The sequence below is a fragment of the Mus caroli genome, unplaced genomic scaffold, assembly GCF_978045245.1.
Source record: "Mus caroli unplaced genomic scaffold, Mus_caroli_1 scaffold_17, whole genome shotgun sequence".
NCBI lineage: Eukaryota > Metazoa > Chordata > Mammalia > Rodentia > Muridae > Mus > Mus caroli.
This window is the reverse complement of record NW_028227272.1, coordinates 47,190,240-47,208,489: the sequence shown is the minus strand read 5'-3', so window position 1 is coordinate 47,208,489 and position 18,250 is coordinate 47,190,240. Positions and strand designations below refer to the sequence as shown.

Genomic DNA, 18,250 nt, shown 5'->3' with positions numbered 1-18,250 from the left:
TCACTGCAGAGCTCAGCTTCCACCTGTGTTGAGCTACTGAGAGACACTGATGGGAGCCTGGGGAAGAAAGAGAAGAAACACTCAGCATAGGGGGCTAGGGAAGAGCTAGCTGTCAGCTAAGCCACATCCATCCATCCAGGAACTAGCTGCGCCTGAGGCCCTTTGTGTTTCTGTCTTACACTAGCAGCCTGGCCATTGGGTTTCAGAATCATCCTTTATCCTCCTTGCTTCTAAGTTAGCTTCCTGTTGCTGCTCACCTCTGAGATTCCTTGCCACTTCCTGTTTAGTTGCTATAATTTCCATGAGCTGTTTTTAACAAACTCCCTGCGTGGGAGTCACTCTGCTAGGTAGTCCAAGAATTGTTTCTGCATAGCCAGTTAAACTGACTAGGGCATTGGCCAGCTTCATTTTCTATTTGCTGTGGTTATTGAGGTTTACACCTCTTCTTGAAGCTGAAAGAAAGTTGTTGATATTGTTGGTACGCAGCACACAGTGTCCAGGGTTCAACAAGACTATTGACAGCCTTCTAAACAGAACAGGAGATGGGATTATGACACATCCTTAGATGGCTGAGGTTTATTAATGTTCAAACTAAAACAGAGTCTAGAAGTTCATCAGAAGGCAGTGTAGTTATCACTGCCCCCAAAGGTTTAGGCAAAGCCATGAAAACAGTATTATCAAATGTGTGGCTGACACAAAGCTGGAAGACAGTTCAAACTTTGATAAGGTAAGTTTTATAAAGAGAAATGGGAAGTCACTCATCTAGGGACTAGGTACATGACATACATTATAAAAATGTAGAATTGAAGAGACCAAACTTCCTAGCATATTATGTGGATAAAAACAATCTGGGCATTTAAGTGACCATAGGAAACAAAGTATGATACATTTAGGAAAACTGAAAGATTTCATCTCTGGGGACCATTAAAAACTACCTAGTATTCCTAATGAGAGTTGTGGATCTTACATGGTATGGTACAAAAAGACTAAAAGGTATCATTTAAGAAGAATATTGCTACACTGAAATATCTGCATTCCCCAGTCTTTATGGAACTCTCCATAGTACCCTAATGAAGGTTGCACTTTTGCCTACTTCTCAGCCTGTTTTAGCTCCTCTGAGTTAAATACACTTACTGTGTAACTTTACTTAGGTTCTGGTATTTGGTTATGAACTCCTTTTTTTTTTAAGATTTATTTATTATATTTATATGAGTACACTTTAACTGTTTTTAAGCATACCAGAAGAGGGCATCAGATGTTATTACAGATGGTTGTGAGCCACCATGTGGTTGCTGAGAATTGAACTCAGAACCTTTGGAAGAACAGTCAGTGCTCTTAACCTCTGAGCCATCTCTCCAGCCCAATGAACTCAATTTTTATTCAATAAAGTCTATTCTTACTTTAGGAACTATGACAAATAGGGTAATCATTTTTTGCTCAGTACTGAAGTTCTCAAGCAAACCTGCCCACTCACACAGTAATATGCTGCCTGTCTTTGTGCAAACGTTAATTAAGTCTTAAGAAGTCTATGTATCGTGACCCTTTATATTGGAAAGAGGGTTCTACCAGGCTATCCCTGGGACTCCCAACTCTGGGTCAGATTTGGGTTTTGCTTAGTGAACAGATTTGTGAATTGTGGTTTTTTAATAGAAGAATTTGTTTTACTTTTATATTTTTACCTCCAGGAATATAATTGTTTTTCTTATAATTTGGGAATAACACACTCTCTTTGGAGAGGGTGGAGGCAGCTTCTGAGAGCCTGAAACAGGGGAGTAAAGCATAAGCAGTGCTTGGTGTAATTACCTACATGAGAAATATTATGCTATTTCCCAGAATATGTCCCCAGAGTGAATAGCTATATGTGTTCTATTTCACTCCTAGCTTAGAATCCTATCAAAGTGATAAGGAGAATCATTTTGAAATATATTAAACATAGAATAGAGTTTTCGAAGTACTATTAGGTTTGCTAAGTTGAATCTGTGCTGCAGATGCAAACTGTTGGCTTAGCACTGCAAAAGCTCGTGTCTAGATGAGAAAGTCCTTGACATGACCTATGAAAGGCAACCAAGTGACAATGGTTAAGAAACATAACATTTATCTTGAGAATGTCATCCTGACCTACTCCTAGAACTAGTATTTGAGCCCACATGGGATACTTTATAAATAACTAGGGCTAGAATAGTTGAAAAGGAAAATTATTTCAAAATTTTCTCAGAGTAAAACATAAAAGGAAGAATAATTATGTTAGTCTTGTAGCATTGGCACAGTGTGTGCTTCAAGTGTGTTTCTGGCTCCGTACAATAAAGGGTAGTGAGCAGAGTCATGGGTTTTGATGAGTTTTAAAAGCTAACTTATGTGAGAAAGGCAACTATTAAACATCCTTCCCTGTGGATTATCTGAAGCCCTGGACACTCTTGTCATGTAGTTGCTTATTTGTTGTTATTGTTATTGTTGTTGTTATTTCTCCTCCTCCTCCTCTTCTTCCTACTCTCCATCTTCCTTCTTCCCTCTTCCTTCTTCCTTCTTCTTCTTCCTTGTTGTGGCGTGGCAGTTTCTGCCTCCCCAGCACCTGCAATTCCTTCCTAGCCTAAATGTAACAATTCTTCCAGAAAGGTTTGTGATGCATTAAAAGTACTAAGGTAGAAAAAAAAATGAGACAAGGGGCATCTGATATTTAATCCAGTGTATTACCCATTCAAGATTAAGTGAACAGTCCTAAAAATTTGCCATTTGTGAAGATGATGGTTCTGTAAAACAGATGAGTTTCCTGCGCCGATGCTGATTTTATGCTGATTCAGCAAACCCCAGTGCCCTTCCCTTCTGTGTGCTATTGCACAGTAAACTACATATGGTACACTGCTTTGACCTGTGCTGCCCTTGACCAAACAGCAGCATTGGCCTCTTAGTAAATTCCTCAAAGAGAAACTTGGGCCTGCTTGTTTTATATCTTTAGTTGTCCTCTTGGGGCCTGGCATTTGAGAGTTTACAGTTAAGTGTTTATGAGTGGATGCTCAAGTATAGAAAATAGTTTACAATAAGCTGTAATTTCACCTCCTGGTGCTTGGAGGTAATAGAGCTGGAGATGAAGGTAAACAGCTTTCCTTTTAAATGACCCATATGTGTTATTTAGGGATGAAGAAGTTTCAGAGTTTACCAGCAGATGTATTTTGGCATTCAGAAATTTTCAAATTCTATAAAAATGTACATGTGTAGTAAATATATCTTGTTGTGTGTAATGTGTCCTGTACATATTCAAATGCATAAATATTCTGGTAGCAAAAATACAGTCTCAAGTAAGTATGATCAACTTTTTAAGACATAAGTAGTTTCAATTGCTTTCACTCAGAATCGATAGTCAAGCTCAGATGAGATTAGATTTATCACCAAACAAGATCAAACTCAAATGTTTTCAGATCTTCTGCGGTTTTAGAGCTGTATGTCAGCATCTGTAAACCTATAATATGTATTCACAATTATAGGTTTGAAACCTTTGTTTAATGAATCGTTATAACCTTTCTGACTTCATGCGCATCAGTGGAAGTTACTTCTATTTTTGCTTTTTCTCTGAAGTCTTGGGCCAAATATCAGAACAGAGTATGGAGATTATTACACACTGACATAAGTACATCATCTCTCGTAGCCTTATAAAAATCCTCCAGGATAGGATGTATGTTTTATAAACATCTAGGGGCAATAAGAAGTAAAATTCTGTGCTAGATAAGTAAAAACTAAGAGCCAAACTTATCTGTAAGCTTTAGAATCCATCCTCTAGCAAATCTAATTTTCCTAAGAAAAGTATCTGGTGATGCTAGGAAATGGTTCAAAATGTTTATCTCTGCTTCAATGAAATTAGTTCTGAAGAAATGAACTAATTGTAACATTTGGAATTTTTAAATGATATATTTTAAAAAGTTAAAACTAATTTCAATGATAAAATAATGAGGCTGTTTGCTAATTCCCTCTCACTTTTGTTTCAACTATTTAGATGTGTCTGGCATCAGAGGGAGTGAAAATGGAAGACACAAAACTAATAAAATCAAAAGAGTCAGATGGAGGAAGAATTGAGGAAATGGAAAAGGGGAAGGAAGAGAGAGACATAAAAGTGGAGAAAACCACTGAAACTTCGTTCCAGAAGGAAGCAGAATTTGGGAAGTCAGCTAAGGGCAACATGAGAGAGTCTAAGGACTTAAGAGACATCGAACAGCTACAGATGGATAATGTCATGGCTATCAAAGTGGAAGACCCCAAAGAAATTAGGAAGGAACCAGAGGATGATCAGAAGTACAGTCACTTCCCTGATTTTTCTTACTCTGCCAGTAGCAAGATAATAATTAGTGGTGTCCCCAGTAGAAAGGACCACATGTGCCATCCTCACGGAATTATGATCATTGAGGACCCAACCACGCTAAACAAACCAGAAAAGATAAAGAAGAAAAAGAAGAAAAACAAACTGGATCGACACGGAAATGACAAATCCACACCCAAGAAGACCTGCAAGAAGAGGCAGTCTTCCGAATCTGACATCGAGAGTGTCATGTACACCATCGAAGCTGTGGCAAAAGGAGACTGGGGTGTTGACAAACTCGGAGAAACCCCAAGAAAGAAAGTCCGCCCCTCCTCAAGTGGCAAGGGAGGCATTTTGGATGCCAAGCCACCAAAGAAAAAAGTGAAATCCAAGGAGAAGAAAGTTTCCAAGGAGAAGTGCTCAGACATCACCAAAGAGTCTCGACCTCCAGATTTCCTTAGCATTTCTGCCAGCAAGAGTGTTCCTGGGGAGGTGCCAGAGGGCATAAAAGCAGAACCCTTGACCCCTACCGAGGATGCACTGCCACCAAGCCTACCAGGACAGGCTAAGCCCGAGGATAGTGATTGCCACAGAAAAACAGAGACCTGTGGCTCCAGGAAATCTGAGAGGTCTTGCAAAGGTGCTCTTTATAAAACCCTGGTGTCCGAGGGCATGCTCACCTCTCTGCGAGCTAATGTTGACAGAGGTAAGTGACTTTCTGCAAGCCTGAAAGGACAGCAAGGCCTAGCAGAGTCTTCCCTTGAAAGAACTCATCATGATCAGTTGAATATCAAACTAGTACCTTGTGTGAATCATTCATGTGTCATATCCATCTCACTTTACCTGTGAGCTTCCAAGCACTTAAGGGAGGGTTTGTAGGTAGTCATCATAGAGAAATTCCAGGTAACTACATTTTTGTTTCTTTGTTGTGGGCTGCTTTCATTTTGAAGGGTCAGTGTTGAATGTTGCTTTTAGCCTGAGTATTTCAACTGATGAAATTTCCTGCGTGACACAAATAAATTTGGCAGAATCCTTACCTGTAGGCTCCAAAAGCAAATATCCTATCTAGTGCTTTTGTTAGGTAATCAAAACTACAACTGAAGTGTTATTTTGAATGTGGTAGCATCTGTAGAGTATTTTATATGTATTCATTTCATTTTGAAGTATCTGGAGAGGGAACTTTTTCTTGGTGGGCGCTATTCCAATAAGAAATGTGTGGTTCTCAATAAGCCCTGAGTGGAGAGAGCTTGGGAGTTCATAGTTCTCCGGGGATGTCTTTTAGTGAGTCTAGAGATATTTAGGATTAATAGTGTCTAGCAGCAAAAGACTCTCATGCTTTAGGCTAGTTCTCAAATGGAAAAGGCGGTAGCAGCATCTTGATGCCCATAGTGCCTGGTGTATAGGACATTACTGCTTACCTCAGAGGTAGGATTCATTTTTGTAGTTCCTTTATTAAAAGTAACCCAACCCAAATTGCTCTGGGCCCTGATAGTTGCAAAGAACATCGTGGAAATTAGGTAAAGGGGCCAAGAAGTTACTTGTGAAAGACCTGAGCTGATCTCCTTCAGCCCTGGTATACTGAGAAACCCCCTTCTCTTGGGCTTCCTAGGGAAACGAAGCTCAGGGAAAGGAAACTCCTCTGACCATGAAGGGTGTTGGAGTGAAGAGAGCTGGACATTTAATCAGAGTGGGACCAGTGGGAGCAAGAAGTGTAAGAAGAAACTAAGGGAAGACTCCTTCCTTGGGTAAGTGCCTGAGAGCAGAGGTGACCTTCACTGCATACCCTCCTGCAACAGGAGGGTAAAGTCTAACTCAGCTTATTCTTTTTCTCTTAACCCCTCTCTTAATATGAGCCCCCTGCTGAAACAGATGACGGGTAACTCTTAGCCAATCATGTGAATGGTAGTATTTACACTTTAGGTATGGCAGACACTATACACATTTTAAGTTTGGATCCAGGTCCACCACAGTGCAGTAGTGTGATAACTGTAGATACTTTATCATTAATCACGAGGACTCATTTTACCATCTGTAGCTTAGGAAGCATTTTATTTGTATATTTATATTTTGCACATTTTATATCACTATTTATGTTTTAATATTATATGTGTTTGGTATTTTAAAATATAGGCACATATTTTTATAAAATAATCATAGCTGGACAACATAAGTTAAAAAATTTTGCTCAGCTTCTAACTTTGATATATTTAAACAACCTCCTATTTAAGAAAAAGTATTCTGATATACATTATACATTGAATATACTACTAGGAAGTAATGATACATGTCACTATAAAATCATGTAGGATTATTATTTCATGATTCCTGTTATGCCAATACCCTCACTAACAATCAGTATAAAGTATTTTGTTAGTAAGTCAGTAGAGACAGTACTTTATATTAGTGAGAGAAATAGCTACACATTCACTTGTACTATTTTGAAAGTCCTTTGAGATTTCACATTAGCCCAATTTGAAAAGAATATTATGAATAGAAATAATTCTCTATATTTTCCCTAAGTATTTTTAAAAGTATGCAAATTTTATGCATTAGGTATTTGCTTTATTCATAATATTTGCATTTCGATTTGTGGAAAATATATTTTTTTCCTTGGAAATAAAGCGTTTTAAAGTCTTATTAATTCTAAGACTCCAAGGCATCATAAAATGTAAAGGTGGAGCCTTGTGGTACAGATATTTCAATATTATCTTAAAATACACATATTTTAACATTATGCTGAAATAATATATTTAATAGCTTAATTTCTAGTATATTTAAAAGTGCAAAGTACTTCAAGTTAGTTTTGCTTCCATTATGCTTAAGTAATGATATGAAAATCTTCCATTTGTCATTGTTAAATGATACTTTCAAATGCAGGGTACTTTATTATTATTTTTTTAAGTGATTCTAGGGTATCGCTAGACAATAAGATGTACTTTCTAGAAATGCTGGTACTTTGTCGTCTGAATACCAAGCCAGGTCAGGAGGCACCGCACAACAGAAGTAGGGAATAAAGTGTAAGCAAGCACAACAGAGGGTGATAGATAGCTCAGCTGCTGAGGTGTTTGCACTGATCCAAAAAAAAAAAAAAAAAGAAAAGCTAGGCATGATAGCAAACCCAGCTCTAGGAAGTCAGAGACAGGTGGATCCCCGGGCACACTGGCTAGCTAGATCTAATCAGTGAGCACCAGGCCAAATAAGAAGAGTCCCTGTCTCAAAAGAACAAGCTGGGCAGCTCTTGAGAAACAGTACCTGAGGTTGTCTGCTAGCCTTCATACATGTATACATGTGTGGACATACTCACTGAAGTGGTAATAATAAGCAGGAAGCATTAAGTAAGAATTCATTGCTGATTCCACTGAGCAATGGCGTGACTGGGCAGTGAGGCACATGCCCATTCTCTTTGGAAGCAGAAGCATGAAGATCATGCATTCGAGCATAGCAAGGGCTCCGTAGGGAGTTCCAAGTCAGTCTCAGATGCACAGCCAGACCTCTCTAAACCTCTCTCCATTAGTACTTAAACAAGTTGTAAGAGAGAGATTTCACTATTTGCTGAGAAATGAAAGCGTCTTTGAAAGTCTGTCTCGGGAGAATAGTGAGGTGTGGGGGTGTGGACGTGAGAAGCCCAACACATCTAAAGCTCCCTCCTCTTCCCCAGTCCTTCCATTTCCTGTCTACGAAGCTCTGCAGTTCCGCAGCTTCGCCCAGCTGTCTGCAGTGTGTCTTCGTTAGGAATTCTCATTGAACAAAAGCCAACAGCCAGCCTAGGATCCAACAGGCACACTGCCATCGCTACGCTGAGCCCGTGGAGACAAAACCAGCCCAAGGATTCCCTAACTTTGCCAGTCAGTTGTGTTTTTCATTTAGAGGCATCACCTCTCTTGCCAGTATTCATTGGAAGCTGGCTTTCCTTTCTTCTTGGTTATGTTCCTCATTGACTCAACACTCTAGAATTCTTCCTAACATTCAACTATTTTAAACTTTGTGTGTTTTAATCAGACACTAGTCAGTAACTACTTTACAAAAGCTGCAACTTATAGCACTCAATATATCATATTACCGATGAGCATGCATTTGAATCTTTAGAATGAGACCTGTCTGAGTAGTGTATATGTTTGTATTCAATCTTACAAGACTAAACCATGTCAGTGGAGAGAAATCAAACTTTCCACTTCAACCCTTCAGCTTTAGCCACTCAGTCCTGAATGGTGATTACACAACCTTTATGTGGATTTATTTTGATTCTCAAGAATTTCTGAAAAGGTGGGTTTTCCCCCCACCTTTCATGGATTTTTTTTTAATGTCCTAATTCCTAGGGGACCCTCTTTTAAAGTTAAAACACTTAAAAATATATCATTTATCATTTTCTGTTTAAATATTTGGTCTTTTACTAATTGAATAATTCCCTGCCTTTTTAATCTTTTAAATAGTTCTGCGAAGCTGGATGAAGAATTTGAAAAGAAATTCAACAGCCTCCCTCAATATAGTCCTATTACATTTGACCGGAAATGTGTATCTACTCCAAGAAAAAAGAAGAAGACTGGAAACATGTCCTCAGAATCGACTAAAACCAGCAAAGGTTAGCAGTGGCCTCTTCACTCGTTCAGTGTATCTGAACCTCAGCTGCCCCTCAGCTAACTTCATCTCCCATAGACAGCTACAGTGACTAGATGTCCAAAGCTGTCTTGGTCCCTGCCTCCCTTCCCCTTTCTTTCCTCCTTACTTCTCCTTAGTCTCTGTCTTTGCATCATGTCAGCCTACATGTGGTCATGGTGCTGCTCTCCAGAACCTTTTTGGCACTTTGAGGGGCTCTGGGGCTGTGCAAACCTTCTGTTTGCCTGAGAAACAGGCAATGTTCTTTATTGTTAGTATGGACCAAAACAAAATAAACCTACCTAGCATACTCCAGCAATATACTTTGTTTTGTTAAATTTGAAAAAGTGCTTTGTTTATGTATTCATTTTCAAGACCATCAGGTTTTCACTGTCTGTGTCAGGAATCTCTTCAAACTTGTCACTGCTACCTAGGTAGATCTAAACGCTCCTCAGGGACAGCATTCCTGTTTAAAAGGAAACTTTAAAGGGTTTTGACATTTTCAGTACTCACAACACCTGGCATAGATGCTCATGTCTGATCTTTGTGACATGCCCTGGGGCATGGTCTGGGTACCAGGCACGGTTTCCACTCAGGCCATTCAGGGACCGTGAAGAATTGGCCTACCCAGAATCTAAGTATTGCTATCACAGAAAATGTTGTTTTCTGGTTTTTCTTAAGGCCTAGAGTTTTTCACACAGATGTGAAAACATCATTAGGTGGTCCGTCCTGCCAGGGACAAGAACTTGTGAGATGAAGGACAAATGTAAGTGGGCTACAGCTGACTCAGGATCCCACTCTGAGCAGGGTTTGGTAGATTAGTTCTTTGTAACTGTCTTGCAAAAGTGCCTCCCTGCTCCCTGCTTCTGTCAAATCAAATTGATCCCCTGATTTTATGGATTTTTGAGGGAGTATGTAAGATATATGAATTAAGGAAAATTTATATTTATAGTTTTTTTCTAATAAAACTTAAATCTTGCTCTCTCAAGATCTGTAAACCCTTTGCACACTGTAATTGCCAAAACCAAAGAGGGGTCACTTTGAGATGACTTCTCAGGATATTATTAAAGGCTTGTGAAAATCCCAACTCTGTGATTAAAGGCTGGGAGGAGCATAAAAATAATTGTAGAACTAGCCATCTCCTTCTGTGGTTACTAAGAAGCCAAAAGAATAAAGAATTAAATAGGAAATGCTGCATTAGTAGATTTTCTCACCTGAGAAAAATCAAATAGTGTTCTGTGGAGACCTATCAAGATGGATAGAGCTGAGGCAGACCCATTGATAAGCAGCTGGACACTAGAGTCGGTTACCACATGTTATGTCAGTCTTTTTCCTGGAGATGTTTAGGAATAGGCAGTGTAGTCAGTGATCCCAAAGATGCCAGCTGTCTTGAGCTCCCATACTTCATGGATTTAAAGATGCTGATAAATACCATACTTGACAACCCAGTAAAATGTCACTTAATTGATTGATGTTCAAGACACATTCCTTATCCTACTTGGTACAGGTCAAGACATTCATTTTACAGCAGCGAAATTGGCTGAATTATCTATCAAAGAAAATACTGATAGATTATTTTTCTAAAGCTGAAACCTGAAGTTAGGATCTATTTTCGAGAAACCTTTTTTTTTGGTTGTCTATTACATGCCTTCCTCTCCAGCTAAGATTAATAGTATTTCTTTGATGTGAAATCACTTTCTGTAGTTTTACATTATGCTTCACGCAACGTCATCTTAACTTGTTCATTATACTTCTCAAACCGTAAAGCCACTGGTTCTTCAGTGGTATGTCAGTAATTACCTATGTGGGAAGACTTATAATACTTTAGATTTTGTTCTAGGTTGTATTTCAAAAAATAAAATGGAATTAAAATAAAGCAAAACGTAAATACTCTATTTAGCAAACTAGAGAAATAGTATTCATAACCAATTTGCAATTTGGCATTAAAGCAGTGTACTAGACTGTGGGTTATTAATGAAATTATCATACCAGCTGTGCAGTAATTGCCTGATCTTTAGGGGATAGAGAGATTGTTTTCTTAGACTCGAGACCCTTTGCACCTTTGCATAATGAGTCATTCAAAACAAACACTGTGTATGAGATCATTAGCTCTTTTGTAGAAGAGTGTGTGTCCATAGGAAACTCATCTTTATCCCAACAATTTCCCATTTGTCTATATTATTTTCTCCTGCATTCATTGTCATTCAACATTATTTTTTCCTCACATGTAGTTGGTACTCTTTTGGGTATTTGTGGATATATGAAATGCATAGAATTTTTCTGAAATGTAATTTCAAGAAGAAATTACTATTTATGATCTCATACAAATGCAGATCGCAGAATCACAGGATGTGCTTGGGTTTACTGCTCTATTTTCCATTTGGTCTCATTGGCTTTAACTTTTTCTCATGCTCTCCCATTTCTTTCCCGTAGTCTTCCCATTATGTGTGTCCCATCCCTCATGTCAAAAACCTCACAGTGAAAGAGATGACAGTGACTAAGTACCACCTCCTGCAAGTGGGCTTGGTCTGTTTTGTCATAGGAGAACACAGCATGATGGACGACTTAGGAATAGAATTTCTCTTTGCTTCTGAGAACAAACTATCCGCCACATTGTGATCCATCTAGCTCACAGTGCAGATTAGCTGCAGAAGCCCAGTCTTACATTGTTTTCCAGGCTATCTCCATTCTTTCTCTCTGATTTTGAATCAAAGTTTTAAATCATGAGTCTAAGTTGAACTGCTGTTTCTAAGAGGTTTCATTTTGAAACATCATTTGTGTACTGACAATATATGAAGTGTTGTTTACAAAGAGCCTCAGAAGTCAGAGTTCTAGGAAAATGGCAATTCTTAAGCAGAAGTAGAGTCTTGTAGAAAATGTAAAGTGAGTTCAAGTTGGAAAGTTTAGGCTCCATCTTGACCCTTGACTTCTCCTTATTCTTTATATCTTTCTATATTTCTTGGGCCCTTGTCAGATGTTCTCTGATTTTGCCAACCCATATTACATGTTGTTATTATAGTTAGAAATGGTTAAATGGGGAGCTAGAGCAATTACTCAAAGTTAAGTGCACTGGCTGCTCTTTGAGAAGTCCATTGTTGACATGGTAGCTTTCAAACGTCTGTAATTCCAGTCCCAGTGGAGCTGGCACCCTCTTCTGGCTTCCAGATTGCTTGCATTTAGTACACAGACATAATGCAGACAAAACACTCATATACATAAAATTTAAAAATGGAAAGGGTATTAAATGGCTAAGCGGGAGCTAGCTAGGTACAACACCAGCTTAACATATATAAAGATCTAATATAAAGCTTTAATCCAGCTACTATCCCCTCCACATGAAATGGCTAAAAATTAAGTTTTATTTTTACATCATAGTAGTATTAAGAAACAGTTTCACGACCTAGAAGCTGGAATCCGCTGTTTGAAGTTGAGGACACTTTCAGTCACTGACACTGAGGGTAGCCAGGATAACCTCTTCTGTTAGGAAGTTGTCGTTCCAAGTTTAGGTAGAATTTTGTAATTTTTACTTATACTTTATTTGTAGTTTTTAATTCTCATTCAAAGAATTGGCTCTTATGATTGTGTTCTCACACACACTGTATCGAATCTCTTCCTCAGCTCTCCTCCTTCTACCTGATAGGCTTGAGTTTCTTAATTATGGGTGTTCAGCCCAAGGAAGTAACTCCATCCCATTCATGACTCCCAACGTAATAGTGGCTAATATACTTTGCAACTTACTCAGATCAATGGATCTTCCCAACTTTCTCAGATAAATGGCCAGCAGCTGGGTGTAATCTGCTACAAATTATTGCAAAAGAATTTATTAATTCATTAGTTATTCAACAATACAAAAATGTCAGCCTAGTCTTAGAAAATATTCCTTGTGCTTTCTGTTGCTTAGAATGCATGAAATTACAGGAGCTGAGGGAAGTTCTTGGCAGTAGAGTTAGACTGAGCATTTATAACACAACAGTTCAGAAGAACAGGCTCACCTAAGAGCAGGATACCTCTGGCCTTGAAAAATTACTATGCTGAGCTCACACTGAAGTGGCTCCTGTGTCACTGCAACAGTGTCCCCAAAATGTCCATTTCCCAAGAAACCCTGAGCGTTCAGGCCTTGTAAAGTTTCTTGTTAAGATCTCATGTCAGTCTTCTCTGCCCCTTGTCCTGTGTCGGGGCTCTCCTGCTTTTACCCAGATGTAAGTTGGAGTGCAGCAAATTGTTCAGGACATTCTTCCCCAGTTTCTGGGTGCTGACCTGAGCAGCTTTACAGACCAGCACTGTGTGATGCTGGTGATGCTGGTGTAAGGAGGCTGCAGGTGATGCTGTTGGTCTCTGAAACAGTTTGCTAGGGAAAGAGATGAGTTAGAAGCCTGAAGTGGAGTGTGAGTGAAGAACACTTTTCTTTGATTTCTGAATGATTCTTTCTGGAACTTTTTTTTTCTGTTTTTCATTTCCTTTTTGCCCAATTTGTGGACCCTTCTATGTTAATATAACAACGGGGAGGGGGGGGGAAGTTCTTAATTGTATTTTCTTTTTCTTTCTTTTTTTTTTTTATCATTTTTTGAACTTCATTTTCTCAGACAGCTTGTCAAACACATGCGCCATACTGGTGAGCAGAAATGAAATTGTTCATTTATTCACTCCTAATTCACTGCTTTTCTGAGGCTGTGATTAGATCTTACTCATTACTTTCCATTCATGTTCTTGTCACTATCTTTGAAGAAGCCATCATTTGTTTACAGTATTTATAGTCATCTTTTGGGGGATGGTTCAAAGGAAGGAATTTTTTAAATGTAAGCTTCTATAAGCTCTTCTACATACAAAGCCAGCCTGCATGTTTGCGCTTTTTTTGTGCAAATATGGACAGATTCGTTTTTAGCTTTGTCCTTACACTTCTTAACTTCTTTCCTAAGCCATTCCAATTCAATCTGTGCTTATATCACTCCCCGTGTGAGGCAATATCTTATAATTCCCACAGGTAAATCAGCAGGGTCTCTGTGAGCCTCAGAAGTCTCAGGAAGTTTCTTCTGCTTTCTTCTACTTATTTTCCATGATTGCCTACATGTCATTCAGGTGTCATTCTGGTGAGAGTGCCTGGGTTTTATAATGTCCAGGAACCACTGCTGCAAACACATTATAGAGAGCATTGCTAATATGTTCATGACAGGTTTACATTGTGCTTGTTAGGTTCTCTCAGTGCTTCTTTTTTTTTTCTTAAAAAAAAACAAAAACAAAAAACAAAAAAACAAAGTATTTTCTCTGGCTACAGTAGGACAAATTAAAATCAGAAGTAGAAGAAAGCGTTAAGTAGAATGCAGGTGAGAGCAGAGTGTCAGATGGGAGGAATGCAACCTAAGCTATGCTGGGAGAGGAATTTACTCCCTTTCAGGGAAAGGTCTGAAACTGATACTCCAACTAGCCTTTCACCTTAAGAAAAGAAAGGCAAGCCCAAATCAAAGGGGAGAAGGAAGGAAATAGTAAACACTTTTTTTTTTTTTAGAAAGTCATATGAAATGTAATAGGGAAACAAAACCAGTTTCTTGAAAATAGCAACATTCAACTAGATTGTGACTAAGAAAAATATATTTACATTATTATGATCTGAAATGAAACTGAGAACATTACTATCAACTGTACATAAATGAGAAAAATTGTGACTGAATACTGTGAACAGAGTACTATACACCAGTAAATTAAATAACCTTGATAAGATGAACATGTCATAGGGAGACACAAACTGCTGAAGCCAATTGAAGAATGACCTGTGACTTGTCAAGATGTTAAATCAGCCATCAGAGTGTGCTAGGGATGTGGGAATCCTAGGCCCAGACTTTTAAGAAGAATTACCAGCATTCATATAGACCACATACATACACTCAGACACGTACATATATATATATGTTACAATCTAAATTCAAATTTAAGATTTGATTTTAACAGTGTTGAACAAAACAAGTAGTTCCATTCAACACTGTACTTAAATGGTTATGGCCTCATATTAACAGCGGATTATTAAATAAAATACCAAAAACTCAAGTAGCAAATGACAATACAGATAAATAGCTAAGTTAAACTGTATCAAATTAATGTTTTTTGTATTTTAAAAGACACTGTCAGGAAAGATGAAAAGATGTCTCACAAAATGGGATAAAATCTTTGTAAGGCACTTGACAAAAAACTAATTTTTAAAAATCTTAAAACCACATTATAAACAACAAAAATAGGCAAGTGATATATAAATCACCATTAATAGATTAAGTTGCTTGATACCTCTTAGGAAAATACACATCAATATTACAATTAGATGATACCACTTCAGATCCTTAGAATGACCGTTACCGTGGAGACTGAAAATGTTAGAGAAAATGTTAGAGACAGTGAAGAACTTGAAACCTGGAGGAACAGTATCCTACGCAGCTATTTCATGAAGTAGACAAACTGACCATATAACTTAGCAAGTCTACCTCTATGTATATGCCTAAGAGTGTATGCCATAAGAATCCATACATCTACAAACAAACAAAACCAAACTATAAATCTCTCAATCCCTAAACTGATCAAGTATAAGTATCCGTATCGGGCTGGAGAGATTCCCTTAGCAGTTAAGAGGACTGCCTGTTCTTCTGAAGGTCCTGAGTTCAAATCCTAGCAACCATATGGTGGCTCACAACTATCCTTAATGAGATCTGATGCCCTCTTTTGATGTGTCTGAAGAGAGCTACAGTGTACTTACATATAATAATAAATCTTTGGACCAGAGCAAGCAGAGGTCCTGAGTTCAATTCCCAGCAACCCATGATGACTCACAACCATCTGTACAGCTACAGGCCACTCATATACATATAGATAAACTAAATTAAGTAAATCTATAAATAAATAAATATCTGTATCATCCTGATCTTCCTGCCCTAAAAATGTTATTCTAAATCCAAACACCATCTAAACTACTTATTATATTGTCTGTATTATATAGGATTTTTAAATAAATAGTTCAGTGGTGGAGAGAGAAATCCTGCCCACACAGGGCCACAAGCCTCTTCCGGTCAGAAAAGCACCTGAGCAGCTGGGGCGCAGGGTCTGCTGACACTCGCCAACTGCCCACAACACCCGCCACAGGATCTTAAGACTTCTGGTGAGGGGAGCACAGCTTCTGCTCCAATCCAATTGCGCGGGACCTGAGACTGCATTAGTTAGGGAAGCAGAAACCAGCCTGAGTAGGGCCACAGGCCTCACCCGGCCGGATCAGCGCCAGGGAAGCGGGAGCGCAGGGTTGCCTGACACCCGCCAGCTACCCACGACCCCCGCCGCAGGATTTTGGGACTGCTGGTGAGTGGAACACAGCTTCTGCTCCAGTCCAATCACGCGGGACCTGAGACTGCTCTGGTTGGGGAGAGAGAAATCCGGCCCACACAGGGCCACAAGCCTCTTCCGGTCAGAAAAGCACCTGAGCAGCTGGGGCGCAGGGTCTGCTGACACTCGCCAACTGCCCACAACACCCGCCACAGGATCTTAAGACTTCTGGTGAGGGGAGCACAGCTTCTGCTCCAATCCAATTGCGCGGGACCTGAGACTGCATTAGTTAGGGAAGCAGAAACCGGCCTGAGTAGGACCACAGGCCTCATCCGGCTGGATCAGCGCCGGGGTAGCGGGAGCGCAGGGTTGCCTGACACCCGCCAGCTACCCACGACCCCCGCCGCAGGATTTTGGGACTGCTGGTGAGTGGAACACAGCTTCTGCTCCAATCCAATTGCGCGGGACCTGAGACTGCATTAGTTAGGGAAGCAGAAACCGGCCTGAGTAGGGCCACAGGCCTCACCCGGCCGGATCAGCGCCAGGGTAGCGGGAGCGCAGGGTTGCCTGACACCCGCCAGCTACCCACGACCCCCGCCGCAGGATTTTGGGACTGCTGGTGAGTGGAACACAGCTTCTGCTCCAGTCCTATCACGCGGGACCTGAGACTGCTCTGGTTGGGGAGAGAGAAATCCGGCCCACACAGGGCCACAAGCCTCTTCCGGTCAGAAAAGCACCTGAGCAGCTGGGGCGCAGGGTCTGCTGACACTCGCCAACTGCCCACAACACCCGCCACAGGATCTTAAGACTTCTGGTGAGGGGAGCACAGCTTCTGCTCCAATCCAATTGCGCGGGACCTGAGACTGCATTAGTTAGGGAAGCAGAAACCAGCCTGAGTAGGGCCACAGGCCTCACCCGGCCGGATCAGCGCCAGGGTAGCGGGAGCGCAGGGTTGCCTGACACCCGCCAGCTACCCACGACCCCCGCCGCAGGATTTTGGGACTGCTGGTGAGTGGAACACAGCTTCTGCTCCAATCTTTAAATAGTGACAACGATAACAACTAACCCCAGAGATTACCAGATGGCGAAAGGTAAACGTAATAATCTTACTAACAGAAACCAAGACCACTCACCATCATCAGAACCCAGCACCCCCACTTCACCCAGTCCAGGGCACCCCAACACACCGGAAAAGCTAGACACGGATTTAAAAGCATATCTCCTGATGATGATAGAGGACTTCAAGAAGGACGTTAATAACACACTTAAAGAAATGCAGGAGAACACTGCTAAAAAGGAAGAAGACAATAAAGAGGAAGCACAAAAATCCCTTAAAGAATTGCAGGAGAACACTGCTAAAGAGTTACAAATCCTTAAAGAAAAACATGATAACATAATCAAACAGGTAGAAGTCCTTACAGAAAAACAGGAAAACACATCCAAACAGATGATGGAAATGAACAAAACCATACTAGACCTAAAAAGGGAAGTAGACACAATAAAGAAAACCCAAAATGAGGCAACACTGGAGATAGAAACCCTAGGAAAGAAATCTGGAACCATAGATGCAAGCATCAGCAACAGAATACAAGAGATGGAAGAGAGAATCTCAGGTGCAGAAGATTCCATAGAGAACATCGGCACAACAATCAAGGAAAATGGAAAATGCAAAAAGATCCTAACTCAAAACATCCAAGAAATACAGGACATAATGAGAAGACCAAACCTACGGATAATAGGAGTGGATGAGAATGAAGATTTTCAACTCAAAGGACCAGCAAACATCTTCAACAAAATTATAGAAGAAAACTTCCCAAATCTAAAGAAAGAGATGCCCATGAACATACAAGAAGCCTACAGAACTCCAAATAGACTGGATCAGAAAAGAAATACCTCCCGACACATAATAATCAGAGCAACAAATGCTCTAAATAAAGATAGAATACTAAAAGCAGTAAGAGAAAAAGGCCAAGTAACATATAAAGGCAAGCCTATCAGAATTACACCAGATTTTTCACCAGAGACTATGAAAGCCAGAAGATCCTGGACAGATGTTATACAGACACTAAAAGAACACAA

General features: G+C 39.9%; 1 protein-coding gene across 12 annotated transcripts in view; it reads left to right on the top strand.

Moving 5' to 3' along the window:
* Bbx (BBX high mobility group box domain containing) overlaps positions 1–18,250 on the top strand; it is a 240,517-nt gene that overhangs the window by 196,769 nt on the left and 25,498 nt on the right. For all 12 annotated transcript variants that reach the window (XM_085832399.1, XM_029470819.2, XM_021185672.3 and 9 more), the window contains 3 exons: positions 3,986–4,991; positions 5,895–6,030; positions 8,716–8,864. In XM_085832399.1, the coding sequence (XP_085688525.1) occupies positions 3,986–4,991; positions 5,895–6,030; positions 8,716–8,864 (1,291 nt within the window). The remainder of the gene's footprint in view (positions 1–3,985; positions 4,992–5,894; positions 6,031–8,715; positions 8,865–18,250) is intronic.